General features: G+C 57.1%; 1 protein-coding gene across 2 annotated transcripts; it reads right to left on the minus strand.

Moving 5' to 3' along the window:
- Positions 1-1,935: 1,935 nt before the first annotated feature.
- Positions 1,936-10,027, minus strand: GPRC5C (G protein-coupled receptor class C group 5 member C). Of its 2 annotated transcripts, XM_079904967.1 has the most exons (4): positions 8,726-10,027; positions 5,863-5,957; positions 3,760-3,909; positions 1,936-2,135 (listed from the first exon to the last, which is right to left on the minus strand). In XM_079904967.1, exons 1-4 carry the CDS (start codon positions 9,777-9,779, stop codon positions 2,103-2,105), a joined length of 1,332 nt encoding a protein of 443 aa, XP_079761093.1. In that variant the 5' UTR covers positions 9,780-10,027; the 3' UTR covers positions 1,936-2,102. The 2 variants fall into 2 exon arrangements, with proteins under 2 accessions (XP_079761093.1, XP_079761094.1); XM_079904968.1 differs by lacking the exon at positions 1,936-2,135 and having other exon boundaries at positions 3,391-3,909.
- Between the last annotated feature and the right edge of the window lie 1,221 nt (positions 10,028-11,248).

Raw genomic sequence — 11,248 nt, forward strand, 5'->3', positions numbered from 1 at the left:
ACGGTGCTCCCACCTCCCTCCCCACCAGCCCACCAGGCAGCAGCAAGATTATGATAAAGGTGGGTCCCCTCTCTTGCCCCATGCCTGCATCACCAGGCCTTGTGTTTGGGGGGAGAGGGGGTGTGTGGGGAGACAGTGACCTTGGGCTTGGCCTGTTTGGGAGGCCTGGTTTCCCCTTAGAACAAATCCCCAACCAAGAAAAAAATTTAGTTGGAATCAGACAGCCTTTGTTGGTCTAGAAGGCAAGGAGCTGGATTTAAAAATATATATTAATAAATCCCAGACAAATTCTTAATGAACACACAGGGATTCTGTGGTAGTAATTCCTCACAGAGAATAAGGTCATGTAATCCTGAGCAGTGATTAAGTCCAAACTACTCCGCCCCGAGCTACAAGGTTTGACAGAAATGGGGGTGCCGTTTACCAAGGTGTTGGCCTGACGTCACCTGCAACATGTTCTGGCCTATTCTGGTTTTTTCCATTCAAGGCTTGTGATGCAGCTGGAACACTTCTGTCTTCTTCACTTGGCCATAGACTGGAGGAAGCAGGGCCACGGGGTGTTCTTGAATCTGGGCAGGTTTGCATCTTTCAGGAGCCCATCCCTCCCCAGCCTCGCCCGCAGGCCTCCAGGGGACTCAGACTCTGAACAAACCCACATTCACTGCAGGCTGCTCCCCGTGGCCCCTTGGCACTGCCAGGACTCACTCGAGACTATCAGCTCGAAAAGCGAGATAGAGCCTTTATTCACCGTGAGGGATTTGGGGCTACTAACCTAGATCACAAGGAGTCGGGGGTGCTCAGAGCTCCCCCCTCCCCTTCCATCAGAGTAACTAATACTCCATTCATGGAACTGGACAGTCCAGGACAAGGGTCAGTGGATGGGGAGGGGGTCGTCACACTCGGGGGTACAGCCCTGCTCTCTGCAGGGCCTGTTCACCCAACTTAGCCCTGGAGAAACACGCTGGTGACAAAGGCGCAGGTGCTGGGGGCAAGAGGGTGGCGCTGGGGTGGGGGTGAGGGCTGTGGGACCGCCTATGGGGTCAGCACCTGTGTTGTGCTCATCCTGCCTCGTCTCAGCAGGCAGAGGTGAGCTCTGGGGACACACCTGGCTTGAGCCCCTTGGAGGAGCCAGCTCTGGTACCCGAGGGCAGGAGGCCAAGGAGACACTGCAGAGATCTCGTTCCCACGAGTCTGGAGCTGTGAGCACATCTTTGCCAGTGCCAGCATCATGCAGGTCGCCAGGACGCCCCCATTTCCCTCGGTGGCCATCAGGACCTGGTGGAGCCTGTCATGGGTGATGACAGCACCAGCGCTGTCGAGGTGCCCAAGGTGAGGCAGAAGCCTAGCCATCTGCCCGCCAGGAAATGGCACAGTCTTCAGTCCTGGACACCTCGTACCTAAGGGGCTGCGCCCAGTCCCACAAGTCTCAGTCCTGGGAGAGGCCTAGACCCCGGTTCATCTGGCCCAGGACTCTCAGTCGACCCCTGAGAATGCCGCCCTAGCCCCTACCTTGTGTCTTTATGGGACCTAGTTCAATGAAGGTATCAGGTTGTGATGCAGAGGGGCTCAGATCCAGGACCCGCAGGCCAGGAAGAGAGGCACGATCTGTCCGGGTCTCGAGTGAGCTTTGCCCAGCTCAGCGGCCTTCCACGGTCCAGGTGGTGGCAGGAGGTGCAGGTGAGAAGGGCAAGGGCCACCTTCGCCGCGGTTTGGCTTCGCCTTGGAGCAGGGCGGGACTGGCTGAGGCTGGAACCGAAAGATGGCCAGGAAGGATGACCATCTGGACACCCACAGCAGGGGGCACAGGGGCTGTGATGTCGGGGGAGGGCATCCAGAGGGAGGCTGGGTGTCTGCAGACGGCTCCTGTGGTCTCAGGTCACTTGGGGACCAGGAGAGGCTGGGCTGGGCAGGAATTGCGGGGGCGGGGAGGGGGGGTGGACCACAGCCCCAGCCACATGCCCCAGGGTTTCACACGGCCCCTGACTCCACTGTTCCAGATCGGTGGCCTCCGGGCCCTTCCCGCTCCAGTGACAAGGGCCCTGCCCAGCCTGGACACAGGAATGAGGACAGCAGAACGACGTGCGGTCCAGGGAAGAGGGCGTCTACCATCTTGTGTTATTTTTCGGGGACTGAGCCTAAAGTAACCAGAAAGAACAAGTGTTTCAACAACTAATAAAAGGGTTTGAGTCTCCAGGGGAGTTGGTGCAATCTGACATCGAAGGAGAAGTTTGATTTTTTTTTCTTCCAGCAACCTTTCTCCCCTCTTCCAACAGAAACATCTTTTCCCTACAACCGGTGTCAGAAAATAGCTTCTGGCGAGTTGGGGAGAAACATTCCCAAACCTGGGAGGAGCCGACTTGGCCAGCCCCTTGCAAAGGGTCAGAGCACCACTGCGCGTCTGAACCCAGGCCACCGGGACCCGCTACAAGCCAGAGTCTTGGGAAAGCCTGGCCAGTCTCAGCACGGCCACTTCCAGAGGCTCTGTGGCCTCTCTGGGTCAGTCTGCTTACCTGTCAGAGGCGTTGAGAGAGCTACTTTGATCACTTACCCCCAGGGCCCTGTCTAACCCTAAAATGGTCTGGTTCTGGGATTTTGACTCTGGAAAAGGGAGAGAAAGTACTTACTGTCCTACCCATCTTTCAGGGGCAGCCCCGAGGATTCAAATGAGCCACTGTGGAAAGGTTTTACCATAAAGGACTGAGCAAATGGGCATTTAAGTTCCTGCCCAGGAGTGAAACCTACCAGAACCTGGCCCGCCCCTTCCCACCTTTGAAAACAGGTCCTGGTCCTCTGCGAATCACTCCCAGCCACACACACACACACACACACACACACACACACACAGTGTGATCTGAGAGATGGAGCAGTGGCCCTGCACCCCATCCACTGCCGGATCTGCACCACCCTTCCCACTAAAGGGGCTGAAGCCAGCCCATCTTCCCTTCAAATACCCTCCACAGAACTCCCCCGGCCCCGACCCCAGTGGAGGGGATCCCAGAGGAAAGCTGCCTCGTTTCACATAAGCCCAGATGCTGCACGAGACCCGAGACAGGAGCCGGGCCCAGAGGTCCATGCTGATGGCACAGGACATGGACCCAGGCTTAGCTGAAGAACCCTTCCCTGGGGAGAGGTGTCAGCTGCTTCGTTGCACAGAAGGAAAACCCAGCAGCGGCCTTCCTGGGAGCTGGATTCAGAGCGGGGGAGGAGAAAGAGGAAACACCCACAGGCCAGGGTGGAGGGGCGGATCAGACACCGAGAGCCCAGATCAGACACGACATTCCCAGAAGAAGGGTTAATAAAGCAGAAACGTGTTTATTAGGCACCCTTGCCCCTCACAGAGGAGCAAGACCCGGGACAGAAGCGCCTGAGACATCTCTCAAGGTTGCAGGAATCTCTCTGAAGACTCCAGAGAACGTAGGTGCTGACTGGCCGCCACCCCAGGAAGAACACGATTTGGCTGGAGCGTGGCCGCCGCAGGTGACCTTGACACGAAGCCAGGTGACCCTGACACGAAGCCGGAGTTGGCTCCTGGACTCCACAGACACTGAGGAGTGGGTGAGGGGCCCGGGGACGCCCAGCCGAACACTGGCAGATGGGGAGGGCCTCCCGGCTGAGGCCCTGACCTGTCCTGAGCCAGCGAGGGGGAGGGGGAGGGGAGAGCACGGGCTCCCAGGAAGACCCTCGCCCGGGTCAGGTCCCCAGATCTTCCCGCCTCCTCCTGGTGCCGCCTCAGTCCCACACGTAGGGGTTTCTAAAGACCTGGGAGTTCTTGCCTTCCTTCGGCAGGGTGGCCTCCTGGTGGCTCTGGGCTGCGTAGATGTCTTCGGCCCGCAGGGTGGAGTTGGCACTGCCCATCACCTGGCTGTTAGCAGTGGCCCGCGGGAGGATGACGTCGTAAGCTCCTTCCGACTGGAAGGAAGAACAGGCGGTGTCACAGCTGGGTTCTGCCCGGGCGGATGCACACACACTCCCACTCCGCTTCCTGCAGGGCTGCGCCTGCCAGCTCCCCCTTCCCTCCCTGCCCTCCCCCTCCGCCCCCTTCCAGCCGGGCCTGAGATGGATGACTCCGAGTCTGGAAATGGAGGAGCTGACCTCTGACCTCCAGCCCCTTATCTCACCCTGCAGAGGGCCACCCTCTGGGCATGGAAATGAGGCTCCCAGTCACCTCCGATGGTCCTGGGGCTTCACACAGTGGACGGCTCTTTCCAAAAGGATCTTCCTCTCAAGCCCTGTCCCACTCCCTAAACCTTGGGGCCCAACAGAGAGTGAAACACACAGGGCTTCTGTGACCCGCCCGGCTACGCTCCCAGGCCCCCTTCCTCCAAGACTCTTAGCTGAGTACCCCCGGTGGCATTACACCCCCCCAACGGCATCACCGGCTGGTGTGCCGGGCCCAGAACACCCTTCTGTCAGGCCCCAGGCGTGTCACCCGTTTCTCATCCAGCAGTCTGATTTAGAGACTTAAACCCCGAATGGTTTGGGGTTTGAGAGTTTTAAGTTTTGGAGACTTAAAATCCAAGGTCTCTGCCTGGATCCTAGTCGGAGCTGCGTTGGTTCTGTTCCCGTGTGGGTGAGGCTGGGGCATGGGTCCCAGGTCCCACCCTGGAGGGAAGGTGAGCTCCAGGCCTCACCTGCCTCATCCCTAGGCACACAGCTGCCACCAAACCCCCGCAGCTCCAGGGCCCCAAGCTGCCTTCTGAATCCATTCAGACCCGGGTGGTCCTCCCAACCCATTTACCATCTCCAACTCCCCCTCCCCCTGTAGCTCCTGGAACATCTAGATCAAGGGCGGGTTCTCCAACCTGGCTGTGTGTCAGAATCACCTGACTGTTTATGAAGCCACAGCCATGCCTAGGGAGCCCCACCCCGCGGTGAGCTGGTGAATGTTTCACGACCCTGATCTGTAATGTTGGCAGATCTCTGTGGGCGGTTATTCCCATCATGGCTTGGATAACTCCAAGTTATCGAGGTGACATCACTGAAGAGATGCTAACTGTTCGCTCCATCACACCGCTGGCCCTTGTGCCTTTTTAGCAAGCTCCCGGGGGATGGTAACGCTGGGGGTCGAGGGACCATGTTTCTGAAGCCACCGTGAGAGAAAATATCGATTAGTTCAGCTCCTTCCTGAAGAAGCACGACTCCATGCACGCAGGTGAGGGGTGGCCAGGTGGGGCACCCTGGGTGTCTGGGGGCCGGCAAACTGTGCTTGTGCCCTTCAGAGACTCATTCCTCGGCCTATCCTGGCTCCTGGCCGCAGCCTCCCTCTCCTGGGACCTAGCTGCAGGTTCAGGAGAGCGAGGGGTCTCCCCAAGAGCAACTGTCAGCCAGCGGGGAGGAGGCACGTATAGGAGTGAGACTCTAACCCACTGGCTTCCTGTTCCCACCCGCCCTCCCTTGGCTAATGGAGCATCTGGTTTCCAGAGCCCAGGGGAGGTGTAAGGTCGAGAGCTGCTGCCTGCTGGTGGGGGGAAGGGAGCAGGAGAGCCTCTTGGGACAGCTGTGGTGGAGCAGCTAATACCCACCCAGACCTGCCCTGTGGTCCTCGGTCCACCACGAATGGTACCTACCTGGCTGAGGCCCCCCCTTGTCCCTCCCTAAGCTGCTTAGGGGAAAGCTGGCAGCTCCCACCAGCTCAGAGAGAGACTGTTCTGAGCAGCTGTCCTCAGTGGGTGTTTGACACCCCGATGACACGGGGCAGACAGGTCCCGCCACAGTGTCGCGAAAGGTAGCGGGAGCATCAACCCCAGGAGGAAGGCTTCGGGAGCTGGGGTCCTGGGCTCCCGAAGGCTGACGCATCGGATGCAGAGCCTGCCTCCTCCCTCCCGCTGCCACCCACCCTGCACACCCGGGCACCCCACTCACCGGGGCTTTGTGTATCAGGGTCATCTCAGTGGGCTGGTACACACTGGTCAGCAGCTGCCCGTTGTACCCGCTGTACGGTGACACTGGTCTCTTAGCTGCAAGGAGACATAGCAGCTGTTCCGGGCTGGGCTTTAAGCTCCCTTTCCTGCTCTCAGGCAAGGCTCCCCAGGAGGCAGGGAGAGGGAAAAGGGGGCTAGGCCAGCCCTGGGGGTGAGGCTGCAGGTGTACCCCACCCCGTGGAGTCCAGCATCACTTTGTTTAGATGCACAGAGAGCACAATGCTCGCCTTCCCCTGGGGCTTTCCCTGCAGCATGACACCCCCTCCCACCGAAAAAACGTCCCGTCAGCAACCTTCACATCCCCTTCCGCCCTCTGGGGCCAGAGGCCAAGAGGGGCACATGGACCTTCGGCCGCCTTCCAAGATGGCCAGCCTCCAGCTCTGGCCTCTCCTGCTGTGGGCCAGCTGCCAGGCGCCAGGGTAAATAAGCAGAGACCCCACTGCCCGAGAGTCTGCATGGGGCAGGGCTGGGTGCTGTTTGCCCAGGACCCAGAGCTCCACCTGGGGGACTGCAGGCACATCCGGTCCTGTGGCCCCCTGGCAAGTTTCCAGAACTATTTTCAGCTCTGGGAACACTTCCCTGTGCCTTCCGGGGTGTCGATTTCCCGATCTGTCCTACGCTGCTGGGCGCTGGGTCGGAGGAAAGCTGCTGACCAATTCTGGGGGCCGGGGAGAGGGCTGAGCCGCGAGGGCCGGGGCAGCGGATGCCCATCTCCTGCCGGCTGATGGCCCTGCAGCTCTAAAGGGACCACAACTCTATAGGGCTTCCTAAGTGCTGGGCTCACTCAATTGATTTTTCCATTTAGAAAAAATAAAATAAAAGGAAAAAAACCCCTTACAGCCCCAGAAGTGTTTGCCTTGAGGACAAAGGCTCTCTGGCCAGCAGGTGACAGCAAAGGTGGGGGCCGCCGAGGCTCCTCCCAACATTCGTCCCCAAGCCTCACCAACTGCACCTTCCCCCCTCACTTGGCACCAGGCTGTGCGGATGCCAGGGGCCACGCCACTGGGCAGGTCAAAGGTCAGTGCCTGGCAGGGTGAGGATCACTCCTTTCCCCAAGGCGGAGATTACAGGGATCGCAGCTTGTAGAGAAAAAAAAAGGCAGAGAGTTCCGATTCTGAAACCTCCCTGCCTTTGCCTCTGCCTCTGACCCCTGGCAGAGGTCCCAGAGGTAGTGCTCAACAATCAGGCAGGTCAAGTCTTAAGCCCCCAACTCCTCGATCAGCAGAGTAGGGGGTCAGCGTCCAGGCTTTCCGGGTCACAGCAGACGAAGGGGCTGTATCCAGCCGGCTAAGAAAGCACGTGAGACGCATGCCACAGGGCACATCCGGAAAGGCTCAATGCCTGGCACTCAGTGTGTGCTCAATAAACGCTAGTGGTCCTTACGATGAACAAATGCCAGAAAGAGGCTCCTTCCTTAGGGAGCTGGGAGCACGTCTGGCCAAGTCTCCTGGAGAATGGCCACCCCCACCCCCTCCTGCCTCCCAAGCTTTTTCCGCCGGGGGCTCGGCCCAGGATGCAGGGGCTTCTCTTGCCTTCTTGCTGCTTCCACCTCCGAGGCGCCCTCGGCTCCAACCACCAAGGCTCTGGGGCTGCCTAGCACCTCAGGAGAGCCCCATGCCATTAACAAAGAGCCGGGGCAGGAGCTCGGGGACGAGCTGGCTGTCGGATACCGGGTGCTGCTTAGATCAGCATGTGGCACACGCGATTTTATGAAAAAGAAAAAAGTTTGAACTGAAAAGACTGTAAGAGGAAACTAAGACTATGGATATGTACATAATGGAAAAACAAGCTCTGGAAGGATAATAATATTGACAGAGCTAATAGCTAATACTTCTAGAGTATCTTCCAAGCGCCAGAAGATGCATTAATTGAATCCTCAAAAGAATCCTATGAAACAGGAACCATTATTATCCCCATTTTACAGATGAGGAAACTGAGGCAGGAAACTATCAGCCAACAGTGATCAGTTCTGGGGACAGAACAGGAGGGAATGGGGTAGAACTGACAGTGGAGGGAAATTTTACCTGTAATGTGTAAAATTTTACAATGAAAATATATTCATGAATTGCGCGAGTATAGGAAAAAAATCCTTAAAAAAATGGAATTTAGGGGACTTCCCTGGTGGCGCAGTGGTTAAGAATCCACCTGCCAACGCAGGGGACATGGGTTCAGTCCCTGGTCCGGGAAGATCCCACATGCCTCGGAGCAACTAAGCCTGTGCACCACAACTACTGAGCCCGCACTCTAGAGCCACAACTACTGAGCCTACGCGCCACAACTACTAAAGCCTGCGTGCCCTAGAGCCTGCGTGCTGCAACTACCGAGCCCACGTGCTGCAACTACTGAAGCCTGTGTGCCTAGAGCCCGTGCTCCGCAACAAGAGAAGCCACCGCAGTGAGAAGTCCGCGCACCGCAATGAAGAGTAGCCCCCGCTCGCTGGAACCAGAGGAAGCCCGCGCGCCGCAGCAGAGACCCAACGCAGCCAAAAAGAAATAAAGAATTTTTTTTTAAATATGGAATTTAGTGACTTTAAGGCAGAAAACTCTGGATAATCTCAGGAACCTCCCATTTTGCTCCGGAGACCAGCCCCCTGTCCTGCAGTAAACCACCTGGAATAAAAGGGGACCTGGGGAGAGTTCCCTGGTGGTCCAGTGGTTAGGGCTCGGCACCTTCACTGCGGCGGCCCAGGTTCAATCCCTGGCTGGGGAACTAAGGTCCCACAGGCTGCAGGGTGTGGCCAACAATTTTTAAAAACTAAAAAAATAAAATAAAAGGGCACCTGGGGAGGATGTCCCATGACCCACCTGAGGCTGGCTCGTCCATGGAAAACGCCTTGTTTTCCACAAACATGCTCTGGCCCTTCTGCTCTTTCAGGATGGTCTCGTAGCCCACGCCCCGGGTGGGGTACAGGTCCCCCTGGTAGCTCTGCTCCGGGCTGGGCTTGGTCACCTGGGAGACCTCAGGGATGACGTAGAAGAGCACGAAGGCCCAGGCATTGGCGGCGAGGGTGATGGCCAATGTGGGGTCATCCCACGTGGGGCTGTTGCGCTGCTGGTTGCCGTAGGTGTACATGACAATCCAAACCACCCAGATGGCGATGGAGGTGGCCGTGGTGAGCAGCACGAAGACCCCGTGCTTCCGCCAGCGCTTGAAGCGGCCGCACAGGGCGGGCCAGGCCCCCGCGAAGGCGCAGAGCAGCAGCAGCATGACGTAGATCAGCGCCATGACGAAGTCCACGTTGGCGACGGCACAGGGGGAGGCGGTGGCCCAGCTGGCACTGCCGTTGGCCGGAGGGCCACCCTCGCCGCCGCCTGCCCGCACCAGCGTGATGACCAGCCACTCCGTGTTGATGATCACCTCCACGAGGCTCAGCAGCAGGGCCACGACGAAGACCACCCAGCCCCGGGGCCCGTGGTTCTTCCGGACCAGGAAGTTGAGGGCCAACATGTGGGCCACCAGGCAGGAGAAGCAGATGGCGAACAGGACCCCAAAGAGGAAGCGCCGAGAGGCGCAGGTGGAGAAGTCAGGCTTCACCACGCAGGCGAAGACGAGGCAGAAGAGGCCCAGGGTCCCCAGCAGGAAGAACACCTGGGTCCCCAGCAGGCTCCGCTTCTTGGTGTCCTGCACGAAGGGGAGGCTGGCCACGAGGAAGATGGTGAGGACAAAAGTGGTGACGATGCCCGCCCCCGCCACTGCCTCCAAGACGATGCCCCAAGCCCCGGAGCGGTCACACAGGTTGTAATAGAGGGGGTTGAGGTCCGGGCTGCAGCCAGCTGGGGCGTGGTTCTGGGACCGGGCCCCTGGGAGTAGGAGGAGAGGCAGTCCCAGGCATATCAGCACCGCTTCCTGGATGGCCATCCTGGCTCCCAGGCCAGGCCCCAGCTGGGTCCCTAGAGACGGAGGGGAGAAAAGGCACAATCAGTCCTCCAGGGCAAACTCTGACACACGAGGTGCCGTCGCCCCCATTCTGAACCACGGCACACTGATCTTGTCTGTGCCTCTGGGCTTCAGAATCGTTCTTAACACAGAACTCCTGGGCCTTGTACCAAGTGACCAGAGAGGCAAATGAGATGAAACCCAAGTGTGATCCCTGTTCCCGGTCATGGAAAAGGAGGAAACTGTGCTGAATTTTCAGGCCCCTCCCCCTCCCCCAAATCATAACCTGGGCCCAGATATTCCCTGAGCTCTTGCAGGTGGGCTGGGGGCTGAGGTTTGCGAGCAAGTTCACTCAGCACTCAGTTCCTCTCTGTCCCGGGACTTCCAGAGTTCAAATGGCCAGACACCATGCCCCTCCACTCTGTCCCCGTGACGCCTGAGTCTACGGCAAATCAGCCACTCATTCATTCATTCAGCGAGTATTTCACAAGCACCTGTAACAGGTGCAAACTGCAACCAGAGAAAGTGAAGAGATGATGGAAAAGTTGTATGTATCAACACTTTTCCCCTGATGCCTCCCTACCACTGCCCTTCATTTTACGGCTTTTAGTGCCAACGCTTCTCCTCAGAATCCAAAGTTCTTTGGAAGCTCAGTTGCTAGAGTCTCAAGAATAAAATCAACGAATTTCTGGGACTTTCCTGGTGGCACAGTGGGTAAGACTCCGTGCTCCCAATGCAGGGGGCCTGGGTTCAATCCCTGGTCAGGAAACTAGATTCCACACGCATGCCGCAACTGAGAGTTTGCGTGCCTCAACTCAGGAGCCCGCCTGCCACAACTAAGACTCAGAGCAACCAAGTAAATAAATAAATATTAAAAAAAAAAAATCAACCAATTTCCCAGCTAGGGAGTTAATGACTTAATGCAAAAATCCTCCTATGAGGCATTAACATTTTAAAAGCGAGAACCAGGCAAGGGCAAAGCAAAACCCAAAGAAATTAATCTATAATGGAAGAAATTAATCTATAATGTGTAGAGGCACATCTACAGTTGAGGCACTGTAGCTAGAAGGCAAGAAAGATGTCTTTTATTCACACCAGGAAGGTAACTTACTACTGCAACGACTCACTGGATCGGTCCCGGACAGCAGCCTTACTAAATGCTGTAGACTGGCACCAAAGAAAACCAAACCCCTGCTTTCAGTACCAGCTGGATTTTCCCTGTGTGCAGTGGAGGTAAAGAGTGTGGCAGGTTAAGAGAAATTAAAGACCAAATCAGTGAGTTTTCTACTCAAAGACTTTAAATTTATCTGGAGGACAGAAAATTTAAATGCTCTAAAAAGCAAGTCACAAATTCCAAAATTCTCTGAAATGCAGGGACTCCACATTTAAATCACCCCTTATTATGTTCAAGTAACTAGGTGTAACCTCGCCTCTTCCTCTCTCAACTCTTG

The sequence above is a fragment of the Stenella coeruleoalba genome (assembly GCF_951394435.1).
Source record: "Stenella coeruleoalba genome assembly, chromosome: 19".
Lineage (NCBI taxonomy): Eukaryota > Metazoa > Chordata > Mammalia > Artiodactyla > Delphinidae > Stenella > Stenella coeruleoalba.